This window comes from Lactuca saligna, chromosome 3, assembly GCF_052625555.1.
Source record: "Lactuca saligna cultivar CGN05327 chromosome 3, ASM5262555v1, whole genome shotgun sequence".
NCBI classification, from domain to species: Eukaryota; Viridiplantae; Streptophyta; class Magnoliopsida; order Asterales; family Asteraceae; genus Lactuca; species Lactuca saligna.
In genome coordinates, this window is record NC_136419.1 from 104,017,991 (window position 1) to 104,037,732 (window position 19,742).

Below are 19,742 nucleotides of genomic sequence, written 5' to 3' on the forward strand. Positions count from 1 at the left end.
TGTTAAAATACAAAACAAGTGAAGCAGGAAGCTGAAAAATATACAATGTTACAATTGATTAGAGTAGCAACACCTCAATTGAGCTTCTTTTAATTAGGCCTATGAAATTGAGAAAAGCTATCAATTAAAAGTAAATTGTTATAGCTGTAACCATCCACTTTAACCGCTGCAATCAAACCCTTAACTATATGCATTTGCAGATGAGAAATTGTATAACCTCCTACTTTTATTCCTACTTATCTTTCTAAATCATGTAAAATAATAAAAAGTGTCTTAAAATGTTATTAATTTTATTAAAATGTGACACTTTCCACCATTTCACATAACACCACAGAAAGAACACTACACCAAACTCACACGCACGAGAAGAAATATCACCAAAGCTCACATCACGAAAACCCACGAAGAGGAATCCTACACAACAACACATGACAGTTTCTAAAAATGTTATTGGTACCATATAATTTACTTGGGTCAATATATAAGAATCTTGTTGAATTATGGAACATCTTTATCTTCAAACTTCTCATTGTTGTTGCCCGGATTATATATCCTTTGGTTATTTATTTATTTATTAATTTTAGACGTATTTGTTTTTTGTTGTATTTGTTTTGTTATAGTTTGTTTCAGGAAGGACTATTCTTGTCCAGGTGAGAAAGATGTGAACTGCGGCTCACTTCTCTCAAACTTATTATGCACGCAGGTTGGACCTGGATCCGGATTATGGTCTGGTGTAGATAATGTTTGTATGTGTGTGTGTGTTGTGTGCTCATAACACGCATTTTACTCGCACATACTCATGTCTCCATTCTCTAAAGAATATCATAGTTTTATCTTGAGTCTGAATATCTTGTGTTCTTAGTTTAGAATGAGAGTAGGATAGTTTGAGTGTTGTAGTTAGGATTTGTTGTAATCTTGAGTGATTGAGAGTTGCTGTGACTTTTGTGTTGTAAGTATCATTCAAACCAACTGATTCTTAGAATAAAAAAAATTGTTGATGTTGTCAATTTTCTGTGTGTTTGTAATGGTATTAGAGTGAGGTTCTTCTGGTATCCATTAAATATTCTAATCACCACAAGAAAACAGAGTATTATGGATGCCGCTTTTAGCAACGACAAAACATTTACACCCCGTTCCCGTGTTCAACTTAATGAGAAAAAAGATGGTGAAAGTGAGAAGAAATTAAAAGAATTTGGTGTTCCCGAGTTTCATTAAACGAGGGAAATCGGAAGAATCATTTTCCCTCCTAACTTTCCTTCCGGTTTGGAATGATTTAGAGAGAAAGAACTAAATCTTAAATTTTGCTTCTACTTTTCTCCAACTCGGGAACACAAAAGAGAAATTTATATTCATTTCATTTCTCTTCTTTGCTCTCTTTACTTTCTTTTCTCTTCTTTTATTTTTCTCTGTTTCAACTCAGGAACTAGGCGTTAGCAACGACACCAAACAAGCCACGCTTGGTGTCGCCGCTAAAAGACAATGTCGTCGCTAAAGGTATGGCCGGAGATCCGTCGGAGACGCGCCAATTTCAATCTTAGCCATTGGTTTGAAACATGATCCAACAGATAGGGTTCGTTCCTGTGGAAGCCTTTTTCTTTAGCAGTACAGGCCGGCTGGTCGGGGTTGTTTCCCCCCCGCTACCACAAAGATCACTGCCCAGCCACCGCTCGAGGGTACCTCCGCTCCCCAACCGAGCAAAATGGATAAAATTCGCGGGAAAGCAATAGCGACGACAATTTTAGCGGTGAAATGTCGTCGCTATTGGTGTCCATCCGTGTGACCCATATTGAACGAAATCTTGGTCATACGATTCTTACACAATCCAACGGTCACTAATCTCCATAAAAGGTGCATTTTGTCGCCGCTAATACCCTCTAGGGTGCCGCTAAAGGGTTACCCCTTTTGTTCAACTTCCTCGTACCAGACGATGGTTCTCTTCGGCGACGATTTGTGACATCACTGTAACTTCCACTGACGCCACTGCTCTCCACCCTACTCAGATCGTCGACTGCCACCACCGATTAACCTCCCTCGCCGACTGCCACCGCCGTTGCCGATTGCCACCTCCGCTTGCCGACTGTCACCTTCGGTTATGACCTGCTACCACCAGCCGCATTCATTTTCTGTGCCCATTTCTCTTTCTCTTCTTTTCTGACCATCGGTTACGGGCACAATCATAATTGTTTTTTAATTTTTTTTAATTTTTTTTTTTCTGTTTTTAAGGTTCCGGGAAGGACACCTCATCACTACCGATTGCAACTATGTTTTTCCGGCTAGCACTTAGTTTTCTTTTTCACTTCTGAATGTGTGTTGTATGTATGTTGATATGTTAATGATTGTATGTATTGTTGAATCTATATGTAAAATTGATGTATATATGTGAAACTATTGAATGTAGACGAAAACATAAACTCTGTAGTTCCCTGGTAGAAATCAAAATCAATATCTCCTTCTACTTCTAGCCACGATATTTGTTTAAGGTATGAAATTGTATGAAACCTTCAATAAAGCAACAATAAGGAAGGCTTATGTGAAACTGTTGAATGTATATGTAAAAATATGTGTATTGTTTAATGTATATGTAAAATTTATCCTAAACAACCCGTTGTTGATCCCATAAAAGTCCACTATGAATCTATGATGTGCCTTATGTTGGTTAAACATTTTTGATATGTTTACCAGGTTTAGTATGCTAAACAAATAAAATAAAATCAATAATTAATGGTAAAGTTGTATTTAAAAGAAAACAAAATTGGTTATACTTTTTTTTTCCTTCTAAAAATGGCATAATAAAATGAATATTGTCAAATATTTCTAAAAATATTATAGTTATTATTCATTAATACAACCATAATAAAATAATTTTATTATTAATAAATTAGTTATTGAACTATTAATTTATAATGATATTAGTTACCCAAAATACATTAAGCGTACGTAATTACATATAGTTTCATGAACCATCTTAATATAAAATCACTAATCTATCAATTATATATGAAATTTGAACTCAAAAAAGTAAAAACAAATAAACAATCTTATTTTAAAAACAAAAATACTTAAATAAAAAAATTAGATTAAATGAATTGAATGCATCGAAAATCACTTTAAGTGTTTTTCTAAAAATGACATAATAAAATGAATATTATCAAATATTTTCAAGAATATGATAGTTATCATTCAATAATACAATCATAATAAACTAATTATATTATTTATAGATTAGTTATTGAAATATTAATTTATAATGATATTACATACCCAAATATATTAAGCGTATGTATTTACATATAGTTTCATGAATCCCCTTATATAAAATCACTAATCTACCTATTATATATGAAAATTTTAACTAAAAAAAGTAAAGACAAATAAACAATATGATTATGAAAACAAAAAAGAAACTTAATTAAAAAATTTGATTAAATGAATTTAACGCATCGAAAATCACTTTAAGTGGATTGACAGAGTTTGAGACCTTGCAATCTAATCAAATATATTATTATTTTACTATTACAAATTTTATGATTATTATAATCCGACAATTAGTTAACTAAAAAAAATAGTCAACATTACAGCATATAACAATCCAAGCCGTTACTTAATCCATCATATCTATTAACTTTATCACTTCAATATATATATTTACAAAAAAAAAGAAAAAGAAAACAAAAAAAATACAAATACAATATCCAGATTATAATTAAACAAAAAACACATCAAACAACTTCTTTTTTATATGTTAAAAAAATCAATGATAAAAAGTGAAATATGTAAACCATTGTTTGAAGTTCAACAATAATACTTACATAATTTATAGCAATAATCCACAACTAATCCATTTGTTGTCAATTTTTTGTTGTTTTGAATGTTGATTTGGAATAGGAAAAAAAAGATGATATAATATATATATATATACTACAATTGTTTAAAGTAAAATGTTAATACAAAACAAAAACAAAAAACATATGAAGGTAAATCTACTAAGTTGTAATCTAATAACTTAATTATTTAAAGTACAATGTTATAATAATAAAGTTTAGTTTTTTTAGTTTAAGTATCTTCCTTTATTTTCCTTTTAAATCATCAAGAGCCTTGTAATACGTATCTGTATAAAATTGATTTAGAAAACAAAGGAGGAGGGCAGAGGGTCTCATTCCCGTGTTCTCATTCAGACTTAATTCCCTTTTTTCCAATTTCGGTCGCTCTCCACAAGTTCTTTTTCAACTTAAGTCCAATATTTACCAAACACCCCCTGACTTCTAAAAATCTTTACAAACCAATCCGAAAATTACACTTAACCCCAATATTCAAAAGTTATGACATTTAACTCTCAAAACCAATTTCTTTGCTGAATTATTATGGATTTAGGGCTTCAATAAAATATAATTTACATATCGGGGTTTAGGGTTAATTATTTACTTAAATATTTTATTTATTTAATATATATATATATATATATATATATATATATATATATATATATATATTTTACTTCAAACAGAATGTTACATATGGCTTTGGGTTAGGGTTTGGTATCAAAGAAAACAAAGGAGGAGGGCAGTGGTTCTCATTACTTTTCGTGTTCTCATTCAAACTTAATTCCCTTTTTTCCAATTTTAGTCGTTGTCCATAAAATCTTTTTCAACTTAAGTCCAATATTTACCAAACACCCCTGACTTCTAAAAATTTTTACAAACCAATCCATAAATTACACTTAACCCCCAATATTCAAAAGTTATGACATTTAACTCCCAAAGCCAATTTTTTACTAAATTATTATGGATTTAGGGCTTCGATAAAATATAATTTACATATCGGGGACCTATTTTATTTATTTATATGTATTTTTTTTTTTACTTCAAACGGAATGTTACATATGGCGTTAGTTGACTATTTGTAATTTTATACCTTGTTATATGCTTAGACACATCTTGTAAAGAGCCTGAAGAGGAACAATGCCAAGCAGTAAAACATGAATTGCGTTTGAAGGTATATTTATATATTCACTAAGTTCTCTAATGTAATAATGTATATAATATTTACTTCATTAAAAATCAAATGTGCTTAAAATGGCTTTATTTATTTTGATTTTTGTAGGTCAAAACGTGGTTCAGGTGAAAAAATTACTTTTATGTTGTTGTTTATTTGGTAAAATCATCAATTCTTAAATGTTTAGTATTATATTAAATTATTAATGCTTTGAAACTTTTACATTAAAATCATATTTTGTAATTGATATCCTTTTTGTATGCACAAAATGACGTGGAAAGCAACTCTCTGCAAATGGCTTTTATTGATTGTAGAGAAAAAGCTAAATGTGTAAGAAATTCTTATACGTAGTGTATATTTTTATAGCAAGTTTTGGTAGGTGGATATTGAATTGAATTGCAAATTGTAGAGAGAGATAGAGGAGGCTTTGAAGAAACAACTTGAGTTAGAAAGGGAAATTGAAGAGTTGAACGGGAAGTTATAGGTTATGAAGCATTTGGGGGATGAAGATGATGCTGTTGTTCACGAGAAAATCAAGGAGATGAACAATGAACTTCAAGCAAAATTGGAAGAAATGGAGAACATGGAGAATTTGACTCAACTAGGGACTTTGGGCATCCATTTTCCGACAAGGCAGGAACGGAAGCTTATCTAGGAGTGATTTATAATTACTTATTATTTAAGTTTAAAAAAGTTTCTATTAGATTTTTCTGAGTTTAGTGTTTCTTATTACATTTTCCGCATAGGAGTTGTTTAGAATTACCTATTATTTATATATGTTTAAAAATGTTTCTATTAGATTTTTCGGAGCTTTGTGTTTTTGTATTATATTTATGTGCATTTAATATAGAAGAATGTGGATTTTTATGTAATTATCTTATGAGAAATAAATTTATATTTAACAACGGCTTAGCAGCGGAAATCCGTCACAAAAATAGTCGTATATTCCGTTGGTAACCTGTTGAAACCTCGTTCTGTTGGTAATCTGTTACTATTTACCAACGGAAATGTCTGTTGCTAAAATTTGTTGTATCCGTTACAAAAAATTAGCAACAAGAATATACCAACGTATTTTGGTCTGTTACAATTCCGTCGGTAAAGCCCATTAGTGACGGATTACGGATAGTTTTTGCCATCGGTAATGCCCTTTTTTTATAGTAGTGGAAGGAAGCAGATTAGGAGAACAAACTCTTAATGTTTATATATATATATATATATATATATATATATATATATATATATATATATATATATATATATATATATATATATATATATATATATATATATATTACTAGTTGTAAGACCCATGTATTTACATGGGTTAAATTAAAAAAAATTAGATATAAAAGTCAAAATATTTGACAACTTTGAATTTATAAGAAAATAAGAAAAAAATAATGAATTAATATAATTGAAATGTTTTTTTATCTTTTAAATTTAAACAAATTTAAATAAATAAACAAAAGAAACTAATAAGCTTTAATTTGAGAATTTTAAAATTAAAAGGTAAGTTCATTAATGAAATTAATATCAATTTATTACTACATTTGTTGTAATTATTACATTAAAATATTATTTGGAATTTAATAAATTAGAAAATCTCATAAAATGACACGTGGAAAAAAATTAATTCAAAATAACCACAAAATGACATTTGACAAATTAAATGATACTATGACATGTGGAAAAAAAAGTCTTCATTAATTAGAGTAGATGCCATATAACAACAAAAATGATAGAGATGAAGTAGAGCAACTATAGTCATTCTTGATATTTGGCTGTTTATGCAAATTGTAACAAGACCTATTAATTGCTTCCAACATATGTGATTATTTTCGAAAAGACCATATATAGCTTGATACAAATTTCCAAATGCATACAAATAGCAAGTAACAAAGAAGAAAGAATACAATGATAAAAATGGAAAGAAACAAAAAAACCAGAGCATAAAAAGAAGAAGAACCAAAATATGAGTTTTTTCATACAAATAAACAAAGTGACCTCATGATTAAATTTCAGGTGTCCCAAGTGTTCAAAGTAGAAGCAAAATGGCAACAGAGACCAATATCATTACAGATTCAAACTAACCTAATCTAATAAAACAACTTGTTCTTGTATAAATATCAAATTGAATGTCGGAGAGGAGGGTATTTCAAGTTTAAATTGATTTTGTGAATTACAAGGGAATTAAATTCCATATTAATCTGATATAGGAACTTGATCTTATATAAATATCAAATCAAACAAAAATTCCAAAATACATACTTTTAAACAACCCTTTATACAAATATAGAATCCAAATAGTAATACTTATAACATATATTCATAATTATTTGCATTTTACATTATCTATAAGGCTTCTCTTCCTCTCTTAATCTTGGCAACTCTTACCATAACAACAACATATAACTTGTTCATGGTTTCCTCAGAAAACATGAAAAGCTTGTTTCTCCACTGCTTCTTGAACAACAAAACGCCAATAACACCCGAAAACCCTATTGCAAAACCAAATATTATATCTAGGTACAACCATACCTTCGTCGGCCCATCAGGCGTTTCATCTTTCTTCTCATGCGTTGTTGGGTCTGCAATTGATTTCCTGAGGAAACCAATTGAGTAATTCTTTGGCAATGGAGCTCCACATAGATCTTTGTTGCCAATATATATTGACATATCATCAAGGGTCTGCAATTGATTTCCTGTTGGAATTTCTCCAAACAAGTTGTTGTGTGACAAATTCAAGCGGCTCAAAAAGTTTAAAGAGGCCATGCTTGGAGGGATTATCCCGGTCAACTCATTTTTTGAGAAGTCCAAAGATTCTAATTTCGTCATGTTTCCAATGCTTTCGGGAATGAGCCCACTTAGATGATTATTATACAATTTGAGACCCATCAACATAGAAAGCGCAGTTAGCTCGACCGGAATCCCTTCGACAAGATTATTGCTTGAATGATCCATGTTGAACATTATTTGCCATGCTGTTGTATATTCGCGATCAACACCTTTCACGACTTGATTCACATTCTCATACTCAGCATCCACAAAGGTAAGACTCCCATCTAGGCTACGGTATACCATGGCACTCAACCGTCCTAGACAATTAGGGATGATTCCTGTTAAGTTTTTGAATGCAACATCCAAAATTTGAAGTTCTGAAACATTGCACACAGATCGAGGAATTCCACCAGTGAAGTTATTTCCGCGTAACCTTAAAACCATCAAATATGGAAGTTTTTCTCTGATCCTTTCTGGTATATTCCCAAAAAAATTATTATCACCAAAATCTAAGACCATTAGGCCTTTTAAATTCCCCCATTCTCCACGAAGTTCACCTCTAAACATGTTGTCATTCAGTTTTAACCCAAGCAACGATGAAGAAAAAAGAACTATGGATTTTGGAATGACACCAAACTACTTATTTGAGCTAAATTTCATGCCCTGCAACATTTGCAGATTCGCAAGACTCTTATGAATTTTTCCAGTTAACCTATTTTTGGAAAGATCCAGAAGGAATAAATCTGTCCTTCGGCACAATGACCTTGGAATCGACCCATTAAAAAGGTTATCTTGCAGAAATAATCCTGGGTAAAATCCATATCCAAACACATCAAATTTCCCAATATTAGGAAGGTTTGTCAAAGGACCGATGAGTTTGTTTTGAGAGAGATCTAAGAACTTGAAGGGCATCTTGCGCAACCATGTGGGCAGAGGTCCTGAAATCGAAGCATTTGACAAGGTCAACTCCACAAGCATCCTTTGATTCGGAAGCCACTACGGGGATTCACTTCCTATATTGCAAGAACTAAAACTAACCAATTGGAATGGAGGTATCCACCCGTGTGAAACTTTGAAAGCAAACCTGGTGTTAGAAAAATGGGCTTTAGAAATTACTCATTCTAGAAAATTGTTAGAGATATCAAGACATTGGAGTTTTGGAAGTTGTGAAATTGACACCGGAATAGTCCCATTTAATCTATTTGAAGTCAGCAAAATGGATTGTAATGAAACAAGTCTTCCTAGAGATTCTGGAATTGGACCGTTTAACTGGTTATGAGATAGATCTAATACTTGATTTTAATTTTTTTTTCCCGAATAACACACATGCAGGTCAACACATAGAATAGTGTGTATGTGAGTGTGATTGATTTTCTTGGTGTCTTTGCTTTGCAAATCAGGCCTATGAGATTTGTATCGACGTGAGGTAAAATTCATTTGTATGCATAACAGGTAAGGAGTAATTTACAATAGATGCAAATTATAGTAATGTGTAAATAAATTTACATAACTTATACATTTCGCAAAGGAATGAACAAAGTATAATTCAAAAAATATAATTTTTTTTTCATCAAAACAGACGTAAATCACTTTTTTTTTTTTAATTATAAAATGTTATATTTTATAGCAAAGTGCTTTCAATATACATTGCTATAGTTGGTAAAAATTGATTTTTTTTTTTTTTTTTTTTTTTTCAGAAAAAGAACCTGTACTACTGCATATACTGGAAACCATTATATTGTTTTTTATAATGTGCTATGAAACTACATTGCTATAACTGGTGAAAATTGATTTTTTTTCAAAAAAAAATACAACAAAACCTGTAATACTGCATACATTGAAACACTTTAAAAAATTCTGCATAAATGGGAAACCATTACGTTGTTTTTTAATAAAGTGCTACAATTTATAGCAATGTGATTTAAAACTACATAGCTATAATTGATAAAAAAAAGATTTCTTTTTTTTTTTAAAAAAAAAAAAAGACGATAAAACCAGCACCACTGAATATATTGTAACACTTCAAAATTTTTGGCATTTGTTAACCATTATGATGGTTTTTCCAGAAAATTAAAAATGAGGAGTAAGATATAGTGTTTGTATGATGGAATCAGGGAAGAATGGACTGGAATGCAAAAAAAAGTAACCGAAGAATGAATATTCAGTTGTATGAAGAACGAATCTTGAAACCAAACAACAAACATAGACGATATAAACAAAACCATTTCCTTTGTCAGTTATTGTGTGGAAAGCATTCTCCTGTTTCATTGTTTACCTCAGGAAGTGAAACTTATCAGCCAATATCTACAAAATGACCGCATAGAGCTTGATACAAGTTACATCCAAATTTATACAAATAACAAGTACCAAAGGTTGATTACAAAGAAAAAAGATATAACGATAAAAATAATGGAAAAAAACAAGAAAAAAAAAGATTAAAAGAAGAGAAGCAAAAGATGAGTATTTTCATACAAATAAATATATTGACCTCATGATTAGATTTTAGGTGTTCGGAAAAGCAACCCAATTCTCACGAATAGAACCAAAACAATAAAACATCAATCAAGAAAAAACCATAACCTAATATAATCTAACAACTTGATCTTGTATATATTGATAGTTAAATACCATATCGAAAAAAGGTTAAGGGTGAGAGAGGAAGATATTTCAAGTTGAAATCCTACCATGAAGAAAAGGTAATCAGAGAGACAATATTACATAAATCTCTGTAAAGCTCTCTGTATTATTCAATAGGCAAAAACATACAATTACAATAAATAGCAAAGGAATAAGTTAAATACGGCCACAAATCAATCCATCCCTAAGATGGAGGCGGTGACAGGGAAAGATAAAAAAGGAAACAATATGACTAATTTCAATACTCCCTCTCAAGTTGGAGCATGGAGATTAGTAATGCCCAACTTGTTAAGCAAAAAACTGAGTTGTTGTCCTCCAAGAGCTTTTGTAAGTAAATCAACTATTTGCAGGTGAGACTTGATGTAAGTAGGTGAAATTTCCTTGGACTCGACCCGTTCCCGTACGAAATAACAATCCATTTCTACGTGTTTGGTCCGTTCATGGAAAACGGGGTTGTTGGCTATGTGACGAGCAGCGTTATTATCACATAACACAATTGTAGGTCCGTCTTGAGGAGCATCCAGTTCAGTAAGAAGCCACCTAAACCATAGAACTTCATTAACTGTTGTAGCCATGGCACGATATTCCGCTTCTGCCGAGGACCGAGAGACGACAGACTGTTTCTTCGATTTCCAAGAGACCGGAGCTCCACCAAGCATAAGGAGATAGCCAGTCCTAGAGCATCTCGTAAACGGGCAACCTATCCAATCTGAATCACAATATGTGATGAGCTGAGTACCACCTTCTTTTGGTAACAAAATCCCTTGCCCCAAGGTGGTCTTGAGGTAACGCACAACACGAAGTGCAACATCGAGATGGGGCTGTCTTGGGTCAGCCACGAATTGACTTAACAAGTTAACGGAGTATGCAATATCGGGTCGTGTGGCCTGTAAGTACAACAGACGACCAATAAGGCGCCGATACTGACCCGCGTCTACTCGTTACTCAGCATCACTTTTGTCTAATTTTAGGCCTTGTTCCATAGGAAAAGCGCTAGGTTTGCATCCTTCCACACCCATATCTCGAAGTATGTCCAATGTGTATTTTCTTTGGCTGAGTACAATGCCGTCTTTTGTTCGAACCACCTCGATGCCAAGAAAGTATTTCAAGCTACCAAGGTCTTTAATGGTGAATCGACGATTTAATTCAGTTTTGGTTGCTTGTATTTTACTCATGTTGTTACCGACAATGATAACGTCATCGACATATATAAGAGCTGCCACATGAACTATGTCAGTTTTATATATGAACAATGAAGGATCTACGATAGATTGCGTGTAGCCCATTTCATCCAAGGCCTTTGTGAACTTGTGATACCAATTTCGAGAGGCTTGTTTGAGTCCGTAAATGGACTTTCGTAGGCGACAAACACGAGTTTCTTTTTCACTTGTGAAGCCTTGAGGAATCTTCATGTACACTTCTTCTTCAAGATCCCCATGTAGAAATGCGTTGTTAACATCGAGCTAGTGTGTGATCCAGTCTCTTTTTACAGCCAAGGTCAACAGTGTCCTGATAGTTGCCAATTTTGCAACCGGAGCGAACGTGTCGTGATAATCCACCCCTTCTTGTTGGGTGAACCCTTTTGCAACGAGTCGTGCCTTGTATCTTTCGACATCACCATTTGGTTTGTATTTGATTTTATAAACCCATTTGGAATCAATGGCCTTCTTTCCTTCAGGTAGCTCTTCAAGGGTCCACATACCGTTTTGTTGCAATGCTCTTATCTCTTTCTTCATGGCGTCTTGCCATCTAACATCCTGTGAAGCTTGTTGAAAATTCTTTGGCTCATCGTGAGAGTCGATGGCAGAAAGAAACGCCAAGTGATTAGCACTGAAATTTTTATATGAAATATAATGAGCTAAGGGATGTACCGTGGAGGAGGCTTGATCGTGAGACGGGTTTGCATGGTCTATCGAAGGTGGAAGCTTCACTGCATAGTCCTTCAAATGTGATGGTTGTGACCGAATCCTTGTGGGTCGAGTGGGCTCCACTGGTGCCTGGAACTCACTTGTATTTTCGTGATGTCTAGGAGGGTCATCGTCGCTGATAGCATGAGTATTTTCATGTATATCATTTTCATGCAGGTTCTCATCATCTTGTAGGCCCAAGTCGTTATTTTGAGTAGATAAATCTTCATGCACGTAAGGTTGCTCATCAGTGGGTGTATCTCCCTCTTTCGACCAATCAGGTGTGTCTCCCTTTTTCAACCAATCTTCAAATTCTTTTCCATTCTCTTCATGTTCACTAGTCTTGGAGGTCTCATGGCGGTCAATCTGACTGTTTAGATTATCTCCTGAGAAGGGAAAAAACTCTTCTACAAACTTCACATGCCTAGAAATAACTATTTTCTTTTGTTCAAGATCATAAATTCGGTACCCCTTTGTGCCATAAGGATATCCAAGGAAGACCCCTCGTCGTCCTCTTGGTTCAAACTTGTCCCCCTTCGTGTCGCTGTTCCAATGGTAAGTGAGACAACCGAACACCCTCATGTGATCATATTGTGGGTGTTTTCCCAATAGAACCTCGTAGGGCGTTTTGTTGTTTAAGGTTTTAGATGGAATGTGATTAATAATGTATGCAGCCGTCAAAATACATTCTCCCCAAAATTTTATGGGAAGATTTGCCTCAAACCGAATAGCCCGAGCCATTTCAAGAAGATGCCTATGCTTCCGTTCCACAACTCCATTTTGTTGTGGGGTGTGAGGACACGTGGTCTCTAAAATAATGCCTTGTTTTTCATAGAAAACTCTCATCTGATTAGATGTAAACTTACCTCCATTATCACACCTAAAACGTTTGATTTTCTTTCCGAATTGCCTCTTAACCATGTTATGAAAACTTATTAAACACGTGCTGGCCTCACTTTTCTATTTAATCAAGTATACCCAAATGGATCTACTGTAATCATCAACCAAGGTAAGAAAATAATTTGCACGTGACAATGATGGTGTCCTATAACCTCCCCATATGTCACAGTGTATCATATCAAAACAGTCAATTGTCTTTATGGAACTCTTTGGAAAAGGTAGTTTTGCAAATTTTGCTCTATTACATGAGTCACAAACATTATTTTCGGAATCAAACTTGACGTTTCTAAAAAAGTTCACATGAGACAATTTTACATTTGAGGAGTGCCCAAGTCTCTTGTAACATGTGTTGGATGTTACTGCCATTGCCTTCCTTTCTCCTTTTAAAACTTTTATTCGATAGAGACCATTAATGCAATTACCCGTTCCAATCAAGCTCCTCGTTCTCAATCCCTGCATTACAAAGAAATCAGGAAAGAAGGTGATTGCACAATGCAAATCTCTTGTTAGACGTCTAACTGATAAAAGGTTACATTTAAAGTTTGGGATAAATAAGGCCCCGTTTATTTTTATTCCTCCTTTAAGAAAAACCTCACTGTTCCCTTTTACGGGAACATTTATCCCGTTGGCAACAGTGACGGGAGTTTCATTTTCATTTGTGGTGATGTTTCCGAGCACCTCCCTTTGACAGATCATGTACTCGGTTGCACCCGAGTCTATGACACCCCAATTATCATCAAACGTACCTGCCATGTTGGCCTGAGGAGTCTGCTGTTCCGGGTTTCGCTCCTTGCAGTCACTAAAAAATTTCAAGAACATACCATATTGTTCATTACTCAGTCCAGGAACAGGGCTGGGTATGGAATCGGCGAAAGCTGCTTTTGGTTTGAAATTTTCTTTCTTTGTCTTTCCAGGCCACCAATCGGGATACCCGATTCGCTCAAAACATCCTTCCCGACTATGCCCACCTTTTCCACAATGTGTGCAGTTTTCTGTTTTGTTCGTTAAGCCCCTTTTTTCGTTTTTCTGCCACGATTTCTTCTGTGGCCGACTTTCTTTTCTGTTGACCTGTAAGGCGGCCATTTCTGTGGTTATCTTCTTCCCGGTTGTCACGTTTCTTTGATGTTCATCTTCAGCCACCATGTGATAAGAATTACTCAAACTTGGTGTAGGCTTCATTGCTAGTATTTGTGTACGGATGATAGCAAAGTCGCTATCAAGACCCAGAAGAAACTCATACAGGCGCTCTTTCTCCCTTAATTCAACCAACTTATTTCCCACCTCACACTTGCAACCATTACATGTACAACGTGGGGTGGGTAGGACAGTGTTTATTTCATCCCAGATTCTTCTCAGCCTCGTAAAATAAGCCGAAACTGTGACTCCATCTTGTCGAGTTGCATTGAGAATCTGCTTCAATTCATAGGCCCTCGGTGCACTTTCTTTTCCAAAACGTTCGTTCAAATCCTTCCAGATCTCGGCTGCTGTATGTGCGTATTTCACGCTCGCACGTATTTCCTTTTCCATTGCAGTTGTGAGCCACCCCTTGACCATAGCATCGCACCGCATCCATGCCATGTAATCTTTATCGGTGCTTTCTGGTTTCTCGATAGATCCATCGACGAACCCAATTTTGTTCTTGGCATACAAGAGATTTGTCATTTCTTGCACCCAGTCGTTGAAATTGTTGTCTGTCAGCCCTTCATTGACCTGCATTTGTCTTGGAAAATCTGACGGATGGAGATAGAGTGGTGAGTTCGGATCGATTTGATCATTGTTTTTCAACCCTCCTTCTCCGGCCATTAGGGTTTTTGGGTGAGGATCTTAGTTTTGAACGGCCTACTCTGATACCATGAAGAAAAGGTAATCAGAGAGACAATATTACATAAATCTCTGTAAAGCTCTCTGTATTATTCAATAGGCAAAAACATACAATCACAATAAGTAGCAAAGGAATAAGTTAAATAAGGCCACAAATCAATCAATCCCTAAGATGGAGGCGGTGACAGGGAAAGATAAAAAAGGAAACAATATGACTAATTTCAATATACCACTCATTGGTTTTGTGAATTACAACAAAATTAAATTCCATAATGATTTGATAGAGGAAGTTGATCTTATATTAATACCAAATCCAACAAAAATTTCATATTAGACACTTTAAACAACCCATGATGCAAATAGCTTACAAATATAAAATCCAAATAGTAGTCTAAATAAGCACAATACTAGAAACATAAAGTAAAATCATCACTTATAATATATACTCAAGAATTACTTGCATTGCAGATTATCTATAAGGCTTCTCTTCCCCTCCTCATCTTGGCAACTCTTACAACAACTGCCACATATATCTTGTCAATGGTTTCCTCTGCAATCATGAAAAGCTTTTGTCTCCACTGCTTCTTGAACAACAAAACTCCAATAACACCCCAAAACCCTGTTGCAAAACCACACATTATGTCCACGTAAAACCATACCTTCATAGGTCCATCAGTTGCCTCATTTTTCATCTTGTCCATTGTTGGATCTTCATGACTTGAGCAATTCTTTGGCAATGGAGCTCCACATAGATCTTTGTTCCCAACATATATTGATGGATCATCAAGGGTTTGTAATTGATTTCCTGTTGGAATTTGTCCAAACAAGTTGTTGTGTGATAGATTCAACCAGCTCAAAAAGGTTAAAGTTGCCATGCTTGGAGGGATTATCCCAATCAACTCATTTTTTGAGAAGTCCAGAGATTCTAATTTCATCATGTTTCCAATGTTGTACGGAATACGCCCACTAAGATGATTATTAGACAAATTGAGACCCATCAACATTGAAAGAGCAGTTAGCTCGACTGGTATCCCTCCGACAAGTTTATTGCTTGAAAGATCCATGTTGAACATTATTTGCCAACTTTTTGTATATTCACGATCAACACCTTTCAGGACTTGATTCACATTCTCGTACCCAGCATCCAGAGAGGTAAGACTCCATTTTAGGTTACTATATACCATGGCACTCAACCCTCCTAGACAACGAGGGATTGTTACTGTTAAGTTGTTGAATGCAACATCCAAAATTTGAAGTTCTGAAATATTGCACACAAATGGAGGAATTACACCGATGAAGTTATTTCCACGCAACCTTAAAACCATCAATTGCGGAAGTTTTTCTCCAATTTGTTTGGGTATTTTCCCAAAAAAATTATTATCACCAAAATCTAAGACCATTAAACCTTTTAAATTCCCCCATTCTTCAGGAAGTTCACCACTAAACATATTGTCATTCAGTTTTAACCCAAGCAACGATGAAGAAAAAAGAACTATGGATTTTGCAATGACACCAGACAACTTATTTGAGCTCAATTTCATGCCCTCCAACTTTTGCAGATTTGCAAGACACTTGGGAATTTTTCCAGTTAACCTATTTTTGGAAAGATCAAGAAGGTGTAAATCTGTCCTTTGGCACAATGACCTTGGAATCGACCCATTAAAAAGGTTATCTTGCAGAAATAATCCCGGGTAAAATCCACTTCCAGACACATCAAATTTCCCCGCACTAGGAAGGTTTGTCAAAGGACCGATGAGTTTGTTTTGAGAGAGATCTAAGAACTTGAAGGGCATCTTGCGCAACCATGTGGGCAGAGGTCCTGAAATCGAAGCATTTGACAAGGTCAACTCCACAAGCATCCTTTGATTCTGAAGCCACTGCGGGAATTTGCTTCCTATATTGCAAGAACTAAAACTAACCAATTGGAATGGAGGTATCCACCCGTGTGAAACTTTGAAAGTTAACCCGTTGTTAGAAGATATATCCAAGTACTTTAACATCGAAATATTAGCAAAATGGGCTTCAGAAACTACTCCTTCTAGAAAATTGTAAGAGATATCGAGAGAATGGAGTTTTGGAAGTTGTGAAACCGACACCGGAATAGTCCGATTTAACCTATTTGAAGACAATGAAATGGCTTGTAATGAAAAATGTCTTCCTAGAGATTCTGGAATTGGACCATTCAATCGATTAAAAGAAAGATGAAGATTGGAAAGTCTCCCAAGGAATGTCGGAATAGGTCCGGTTAATTGGTTATGAGAAAGATCTAACACTTCTAAAAATCTTAGCCTTGTTACACATTCGGGGATTGGACCTTTCAATCTGCAGAACGATAGATCTAATTCTCTTAAATTGGCCGATCTACCAAGTGATTCCGGAATTATACCATGCAAACTATTAAATAAATTTAACATCTCCATAGCATAATCAGGGCATTCTGATATGTTTTTTTGTGACTCGATCACTTGCGCATCAAAAGGATTAAATGCAACACTCAATTTTTTCAAGTAACACTGTCCCCAAATTCGAACATGCTCAATCTGCTTAAACTTGTTATAAGAAAGATCAAGCTCTAGGAGGTTAGGCATAATGGGTACTGATGAATTCAACATGTTTCCCCAAAGGTCAAGGACTCTTAGGGAACTCATATTTGTTAAATCAGATGGAAATATGCCTCCAATCCAATTACCACTAAGATCCAGGTGTTGGATGTTAGAAAGTGTACTGAAATTGAGATGATGGGAAGATAGATGCGTATTATGAAGCCCACAATTTCTCAAATACAGCTCTGATAAAGATGGGATCATGTTTAGCAAGTCTGCAAAGCTCCATGCCAAACTAAAATCAAATCCTGAAAGATCTAGGGATGCTAGGGATGTCATATTTTGAAAAACGTCAGGGAGTGGACCTTTGAAATAATTGTGGGCAAGATCCAGGTGTTCGATGTTGGGAAGCATTCTACTCGAATTAAGTGATTGACCAAGATCAGAAAAGTAAAGTTGACATGCTTGCAAACTTAACTCTTTTAAGGAAGGAATCATGTAAAGCACCATATCTGCATGCTTTGCTTGAATAAGATTCAAGAAACTCAAGTCTAGATGCTTCAGTGACGAAAGACCAGAAGTCCATGCCATATCATCTACCATTAGCTCTTGGTTTGAACTGAGATCAAGAACTTCTAATTTAGAAAGGTTTCCAATATGATGAGGAATCATACCTTGGAAATGAGCATTAGAAAGATTGAGATAAGTCAGCTGTTTCAGTGACCCAATGAACTTGGGAATCTTTCCTTGAAAAATATTCCAACTCATATCCAAGTATTTGAGATGCCTCAATTCTGCCAAAGAAGAGCTCACCTCATTGCCAATTAAGTAGAACTTTTTAAAAAGAAATTCAGCTTCCGAGTCTCCTCTGAGATGAAGGCTCTCCACATTTCCTGTGACACTGTCACACTTGATTCTTCCCCACCTACAACAATCATTGCCAACCCATGATGACAACATTCCAAAGTCATCTTGGACACTCTCTTTGAACTTCAGAAGAGCAAGTCGCTCTCGCTCAGAGCAAACTGCACTTTTATTTCTAACACCCAAACAAGTATACGTGGTTGCACTCAAGAAAATACTTAGGAAAATAATATGGAGACCCAAACCCCATTCATTCCCCATTATAAACCCGATTTTTTTTTTAGTTTTGAAAAAAAAAGGAAGTGAAAAGATGGATTGTTATGATGAGCTAATGCATTCTGATGAGTAAGAAAGTAGTTGATTTTATAAAGCCAGAAATGAGAAAAAGCTATTATCATGGAAGACTTGGTAGTCAACTCACAAGTCGTGGAAGACTTCCAAAATTGAAATAAATAGACAATTTTGTATGGACGTACTCTTAATTTTTCTCGAAGGGTCCCATCAACTGAAAGGGCAATTTGATAGGATGCCGTGAGAAATGTTCCACCCAATGGGATTGTATCATTGATTGATCATTTGTTTGACAAAAGTATATGAAGAATATGCTCCAGTTATTACGGAAACCCTAAATTAATCAATTTCAAGGAAATTTATTGTTATATTGCGATCTGGTCCAGGTTTAACATAATTGAATTAATCCTTTTAAATGCTTATACTTTGATTATGATTATCAAAGGTGAAATCAACCAATCTTAGAATCGAATCAACTTCAAAGTTGCACAGAATATGGCCCACCAAAATCCCACTACAGATCTTCATAGAGGGTTTGAGCGCCTGATTTCATCATATCCAGGCATTGAAATAGATTGTACCGAGAACATAACAACATGAGGATCGTTTTTTTGGCTTATGATGAATTCAATATATGTTGCAACCCCATATTTTTTCTAGTACAAAATTTGAATTATCTACAAGATCAATCAAATCACTCTTTATTTTACATTAGGAAGGAAGCAGATTAGGAGAACAACACCTGATGTTTATATTTATATATTATGCCATATGGCAACAAAAATGACGGAGGTGAAGTAGAGTAACTAAAGGCATTCTTGATATTTGGCTGTTTATGCATATTGTAACAGAGCTAGGTGTATTTAAAATAAGTATTGTGTTATTGTATTCATAAATGTAGGCCAATCAAAATTTAAAATAAAAATAAATAATTAAATAAATAAGTAAGGGTAAATCGGTAATTTGATAATTAGTTTCCACAAATAATAGCCTATAATTATGGTAACTA

General features: G+C 34.5%; 2 protein-coding genes across 2 annotated transcripts; both read right to left on the minus strand.

The window, feature by feature from the left end:
* Positions 1–7,344: 7,344 nt before the first annotated feature.
* On the minus strand, positions 7,345–8,337 carry LOC145035848 (receptor-like protein EIX2). Its single transcript, XM_078984353.1, has one exon. It carries the CDS (start codon positions 8,335–8,337, stop codon positions 7,345–7,347), a length of 993 nt encoding a protein of 330 aa, XP_078840479.1.
* A 6,990-nt stretch (positions 8,338–15,327) lies between these two features.
* LOC145037089 (receptor-like protein EIX1) lies at positions 15,328–18,759 on the minus strand. Its single transcript, XM_078985659.1, has one exon. The coding sequence runs from the start codon at positions 18,701–18,703 to the stop codon at positions 15,509–15,511; it is 3,195 nt and encodes a 1,064-aa protein (XP_078841785.1). The 5' UTR covers positions 18,704–18,759; the 3' UTR covers positions 15,328–15,508.
* Positions 18,760–19,742: the final 983 nt, after the last annotated feature.

Excerpts from the sequence above, each read along its gene's own strand:
- LOC145035848 (XM_078984353.1), bottom strand. The coding sequence starts at position 8,337 with ATGTTTAGAGGTGAACTTCGTGGAGAATGGGGGAATTTAAAAGGCCTA.
- LOC145037089 (XM_078985659.1), bottom strand. The coding sequence starts at position 18,703 with ATGGGGAATGAATGGGGTTTGGGTCTCCATATTATTTTCCTAAGTATT.